Consider the following 6,579-nt stretch of genomic DNA (forward strand, 5'->3'; position numbering starts at 1 on the left):
ATATTTACTGACAGAATGTAACTATACATCAATAACGATCAATAATGCGATGGCCATAGACTTAACGGACGTATTAGCAAACAAGTTGTCTACACAGATTGTTAGCTATGTTACAAATGACACTGAACTTCTATTTATAATTACCTGTCAAGTAGAAACAATTAAATTTGTGGGCGAGTTTTAAGAGACGTGACATTGATAACTCGGTCGCCGCCATTCCATTCCCCGTCATCAGAGCTATGAATTTCTTCAGATACTTTACATACCAACAATGGGAAAATAGAAGCTGTTTAGAAAGCGAGTAAGAGCAACGTCTTCAGGAGACGCTGAAAATAACGCCTACTACAGTACTGGTATAATTTTTTGTTTTCTAAGCCGCAAAGTGAGAGAACAATTTGTGAAATGAAAATCTTACAATGAGGGAGATTTCATGGAGAAACGCGTGTGTGGCATTCTTTACCACTGACTATCTTTGCTTTCGGGTTTCTCAGGTCAGGTTTCGGGTTCGACATAGACGTATAATAGTAGGGCTTTGGTGTTGATGGTGATAGAATTTTTTTAATATCCTTTCTCCGGTTTGAGTACTGTTTTGATTGGAATTGACGTGCTGTAATTTGACATGCTATGATATTATTAGGGTTGTTGCACGTGCTTATAGAGTATAAGCTTGATCCCCGTGTTTGTTTATCTAATCTCATCAAATCATATGATTGATGACAGCTAATTTGCGGCTGTGGAGCTTCCGTGATACCAAAATAGAAAATTACATTGGAAATTAGAGGTTATACTAAAATAAAACAATCGTCAGCATTAAAGTTCATCTAACTTACATAATCCATATCACTGTGCGTACTTCGAAATGCAGGTTTATTTCAGGCTTCTTAAAAAGTGTGGGTATATGGGAAACAAAGCAGATAATGGAATCATGAAAGGAACATTCAGGAAGATATTCGGTAAATATTTGTTCCTCACTAATACATTAACGTGTGGTGGATTAATGGCAGTTGGTGATTCCATTCAACAAGAACTCGAAATTCATCGCGGGGAGCACGAAGGATCATCAGCAATGCGGTACGACTGGAATCGAATAAGTTAGTATTCCCCTATTTCTCTTGTAACCTTACTACAAGGTTTCTGTTAACATCTGTTGCAGAAAGTGGATGTGGATAATGCCTGAAAATTCTACATAATACCATTTATTTTATAAAATTATCATGCCTGTATTTTGTGCATTTTTGTTGCTTGTTTCCAAGATTCAAGTCAAGACAAGTCTCTTCTGATGTGTTTCCTAGAGATGCCATAGATCTTCATTAATATACATACATTTTTATTGTTGAAAGAATTTACAGATTTTACTTAGAGGGCCCAGTAGTGAACAATTCTTCCCAAATATTGCTATAGTATAAGAGATACACTCCATGAGCAAAAAGTCTGTGTTGGGCCCAGTGGCTGCAGGGATTTGTTGATAAATTTAATCAGATGTTGAAATGTTCTAGAAAGGGAAAATCTGTTAGGTATTAGAATGAATAAATGGCAGATTTGGAATGTTGATTGATTAAACCTGTCATGGATGTAAACTGGTTATAGTTTGCTATTGTAAGTTAGGTACTGTATATGAAATAAAATACTTAACAAAACAACTTCCATATACCTATTTCCAATGCAATCATTTATTGACAGTATTCTTTTCCTCTGCAGATCGTATGTTTTGGGTTGGTCTTGCCCAGGGTCCTCCTCAACATGTTTTCTACAAGTGGCTGGACCGCATAGTTCCAAAACGTGATTTCCCAAGCATTACGAAGAAGATTGTTCTTGACCAACTAATTGCTTCTCCCATGTGTCTTGTTATTTTCTTCGTTGGCCTGGGATTGTTTGAAAAACATGAAGCGTCCAGAATCATTTCCGAAATGAAATCAAAATTTTTAATCATCTATACCGTAAGTCACTGTCAAATTTAGATGTAGCTAACTTATCCTTTTGTTGATATTCGAAAAGAAGCCTTGAAGATATAGATAGATATGTGTGGTTACAGCACCTAGTATTTTCTATACTTTTCATTTTAGGTGATAAACAGGGGAAACAGAAACTGTTGAGGTGTGCCTTATATTTTAATGCCTTATGAACTAGTACATTAGGGTTCACCGACTGTCCTCACTGAAAGAAAGTACCAACATAGAAACCTATCTTAAAGGACAGGAATTCACAGTTGCACAGGAGTCACCTTTGTTGACGGAAGCTTAGTAGTTCAGGAATTTCTCTCACTATACGATAGGCATTCCTGATGCATAATATCATTCATTTAACCACTCATTAGCATTATGCGATAGAGTTGCATCCTGGTAAAACTAAGGAATAGGTCCTCAGTATAAATTTCACAGTTGAAGCCTTGTTTAGAATAATATTTCCACTATGATATGTATTAAATACCGTTGTAAATTACATGTCAATTGGGCCAAGCGCCATCAGCCTTGTAAGCATTTTAAACCAGCATCAGTAGATTGTGAGTGCATAGTCCACATGTCTTTGTAGTTTTAAAGGAGGCATAAGCTATTGTCTTTCTTGTTTTTGTTAGTAGGGCTTACCGGTATGTTAGTAGTATTCACTAGTGAAGATTTACATGGTACGGTAGTTTACTGATATGTCAGAAGCTGCTAAAAGCCAGCCCCGTGGTCTAGGGCTAGCGTGCCTGCCTCTCACCTGGCTCCAAGGCTAAATGGTTAGCGTGCTGGCCTTTGGTCCAGAGGGTTCCGGGTTCGATTCTCGGCCGGGTCGGAGATTTTAATCTTAAATGGTTAATTCCCTTGGCTCGGGGACTAGGTGTTTGTGCTGTCCCCAACATCCCTGCAACTCGCACACCACACACAACACTATCCTCCACCACAACAACACGCAGTTACCTACACATGGCAGACATCACCCACCCTCATCGGAGGATCTACCTTACAAGGGCTGTACTCTGCTAGAAATAGCCACACGAAATTAAAAACTCAGAGGCCCCAGGTTTGACTTCAGGACCTGGGGGTTGGTTCGAGGCCCATTCAACCAACATGATTACAATTGAGGTACTTATCTGTTGGTGAGATGGCAATCTCGGTATAGAAACCCAAGAATAATAGCCAAGAGGATTCGTAGCACTGATAATGCGTCACCTCGTAATCTGCAGCTATTTTTTATTTTTAAAATCTTCCACCTTTTCAATACAATATCCTGTTAAATTTATTTGAAAAACCTGTAAGTCACTTTTTCTTGATTTTATTATCGAATCTGGTGTCTTCCTGGAATTTTAACTTGTTAGCGTATTAGATGGATGTTGTATAAAATAGTATAAAATTTATTTTTCTTCCACCTATTCAATACAATCATAAAATCAAGGTTTAATCCTCATTAAAATATGAAATGGTACACGTTTCACCCCCTTTAAAGGGCATCATCAGCCATATGTCTGGCTCCATGGCTAAATGGTTAGCGTGCTGGCCTTTGGTCACAGGGGTCCCGGGTTCGATTCCCGGCAGGGTCTGGAATTGTAACCATAATTGGTTAATTTCGCTGGCGCGGGGGCTGGGTGTACTTGTCGTCTTTATCATCATTTCATCCTCATCACGGCGTACAGATCGCCTACGGGCGTCAAATCAAAAGACCTGTATCTGGCGAGCCGAACTTGTCCTCTGATACTCCTAGCACTAAAAACCGTACGCCATTTCATTTCATCAGCCTTATCATCACCTCAAAACCGAACCAGGTACCTGTTTAAAACTTAACCTATGACTATTAGAAGAATTGTTAGAAACATTTAAGAATTTAACTTAATATGTAGGCGTTATGTAAGGAACTAGATTAGATACAAGAAAAATTAACATATTGATAGCCAAGGCCATAGTCAAATGTAAGATATTACATAATTAAACTAAATGGTACAAAATGACAATGATGAGTAATGCTTCAAGTTAAAATATTTTTTAAGACTTAATGAGGAAATACATTCCAATGCAATGTAGTTTTTGGCTACCCCTACATCACAGGGCCGGCTTTAAATCAGCAACATCCGTCAATAAAATTCACTATGGAGATGGAGTCGGACGGATGCCTTCCTTTCTTGGGTGTTCTAGTAAACAAGAATTTGTCAATTAATGAAGATATTTTAAATGTGACAACATTATAATGTATTGAACAGGTAGATTAGAATAAAAACTTTGTTATCCTTAGGACATACCATCTATCGAAAGCCTACCCACGCAAATCGCTATCTTCATGCAGATTCTCACCACCATCCAGCACAGAAACAAGGCATTCTCATGACACTCGCCAAGAGGGTGAGACGAATTTGTGAGCCATCACACATCCAGGTGGAGATGTACACGCTCAAAGTCGCGTTCAGGGATAATGGTTACAGCAATTTGCAGATTCATAGAGCCCTACATCCAGAGAAACGACCAAGCAAAGCTCACAGAAGGAAGAAGTGAAGGGAACTGCCTACTTGCCTTACATTCACAACACCACAGATCGAATTGCCAAGGTTCTCTGCAAACACAATATAAAAACCGTGTTTGGCACCGCCACTAAAATTGCTCACAGTCTGAGTAAAACCAAGGACAAATTGTCCCCCCACCCCCTTTTACATCCTGGGGTATACAAAAAAAAATGAAATGGCGTATGGCTTTTAGTGCCGGGAGTGTCCGAGGACATGTTCGGCTCACCGGGTGCAGGTCTTTTGATTTGACTCTTGTAGGCAACCTGCGCGTCGTGATGAGGATGAAATGATGATGAAGACGACACATACACCCAGTCCCCGTGCCAGAGAAATTAACCAATTAAGTTTAAAAATTCCCGACCCTGCCGGGAATCGAACCCGGGACCCCTGTGACCAAAGGCCAGCATGCTAACCATTTAGCTATGGAGCCGGGCTGGGATATACAAAATTCCCTGTACGTGCAGTAAGGTATACATCGGCCAAACATGCCGGTCCATTGGTACCCATATCAAGGAACATGAATGTAATATTCGTCTCAACCAACCAGACAAATTAGCAGTAGCTGAGCACACTCTATCGTCGGGTCATGATGTCATGTTTCAAGATGTTCGAGCTCTTACCCACACTAGTCACTACAGGTCCAGGATTATACAGTAAGCTGTGGAAATATGTAGAAATCCTAACAATTTCAACAGAGACACCAGCTATCAATTATGTAATACATGGTTGCCAGCCATTAAGAATTTACGTAGGTAGTTCCCTTCCCTGTCCCTTCACTATTGGTATTTCGTCTTGGTGTTTTCCAAATTCGTACGTTCCTCATCACCAGATGTTTCATTCCAGACTTGTGTCTATATCATACACGTGTCTATGTCATATGTTACACAAACACATTATGTGAACCACTTAGTCTGATTGTGATGGTTCGGTCAGCTTCCGCTTCGAACGCTAGCGTTGTGCCACATCCTGGGGGCCATCTGGTGGCGAATAAACGTACCATTTCCACTTCTATTATATTGTCCAAATTTCAAAGTGTCATTGTTTAAGAAGCCTTCTCGTGGTCAGTCGTGATTTCTTCTGAGGACGCAGAGCACAGTTTTCTGCAAAGCATTAAGAATATCACCTTATTTTCTTGACACGGCATAAGCCCAAAAGCCTATACAGTATCATGTCTATAAGTACGGGCCGTGAAAGCATTAATGGCAACAATTCAAGACATCAGGGCCATAGAGATCATGGAAGGCGTTGATGGCAACATCATTATAAAAAATAAAACTTTCTGGCTATGGTAGATTATTTGCTACCCTAGATAAAAAACACCAAAAGTTTTACTCCATAATTTGTATTAAAATATACACTTAGTGTTGTGCTGTACAGTTTTCAGTGCATATATCTGTAAAATAAATATTTTTTGAAAGAAAAGTCATTTGTGTTATGTGAAGATTCTACATAAAATAACATTGTTACATTTAGCCCGTTTCACAAAATTTATTTTTAATGTCATAAACTTTGTTGGGTTTAACAAAATACGGTTTCCAATGACAATTTCCTGTGAACAGCTGCATATTAAATATGTATAGTAGAACATTCATTCAATGATTAATACTCAAATAACAGTTTGGTTTTTTTAAAAAATATTTTAAGGCTTCAGTTATGGAATTATTTTATTACTTGTAGGAGAGAAAAGTGTCCATTTATAATGGCATGAACTCGCCAACTTACCCATAGAAATATATTTACTTTTATAACAAAATATTTGATATCGTGTGCTACAACTCATATCTCTGGCATCAAGAGCCACTTATAATAACAGTAACTCCTAAACAATGTTTTTGCTGACATGATGTAGGCTTTTTTTTTTGGGCTTACGCAGTGTCAAGAAAATAAGGTGAAGTTCTTTACTTTTCATAGAGAACTTTGCTCCACATCTTCAGAAGAAAATCTCCATTGTTCAGAAGGGAGATTTCCTCAAGAATTAAGGTTTGAATTTAGTAATGGGAAGTGATACATTCGTTCGTCACCAGGTGTCTCGCCATATGCCTGTAGGTGTGGTTGATTTAGTGTACATGCATGTTTGTCTTGCTGGTGCACTACTCTTTCATTAACATTAA

The 6,579-nt window shown here is 38.6% G+C and overlaps 2 protein-coding genes across 5 annotated transcripts in view; one reads left to right on the forward strand and one right to left on the reverse strand.

Annotated features, from left to right (window-relative positions):
* The window catches only part of LOC136858151 (uncharacterized), a 271,168-nt gene extending 270,839 nt beyond the window's left edge, over positions 1–329 (reverse strand). For all 4 annotated transcript variants that reach the window (XM_067137479.2, XM_067137481.2, XM_067137478.2 and 1 more), the window contains exon 1: positions 145–329. In XM_067137479.2, the coding sequence (XP_066993580.2) occupies positions 145–232 (88 nt within the window). In that variant the 5' untranslated portion in view covers positions 233–329. The remainder of the gene's footprint in view (positions 1–144) is intronic.
* Positions 330–515: 186 nt separating this feature from the next.
* LOC136858152 (mpv17-like protein 2) overlaps positions 516–6,579 on the forward strand; it is a 77,769-nt gene continuing 71,705 nt past the window's right edge. The window contains exons 1-2 of the mRNA XM_067137483.2: positions 516–1,091; positions 1,699–1,937. Coding sequence (XP_066993584.2) covers positions 860–1,091; positions 1,699–1,937 — 471 coding nt within the window. The 5' untranslated portion in view covers positions 516–859. The remainder of the gene's footprint in view (positions 1,092–1,698; positions 1,938–6,579) is intronic.

This window comes from Anabrus simplex, chromosome 1 (genome assembly GCF_040414725.1).
Source record: "Anabrus simplex isolate iqAnaSimp1 chromosome 1, ASM4041472v1, whole genome shotgun sequence".
Classification (NCBI taxonomy): domain Eukaryota; kingdom Metazoa; phylum Arthropoda; class Insecta; order Orthoptera; family Tettigoniidae; genus Anabrus; species Anabrus simplex.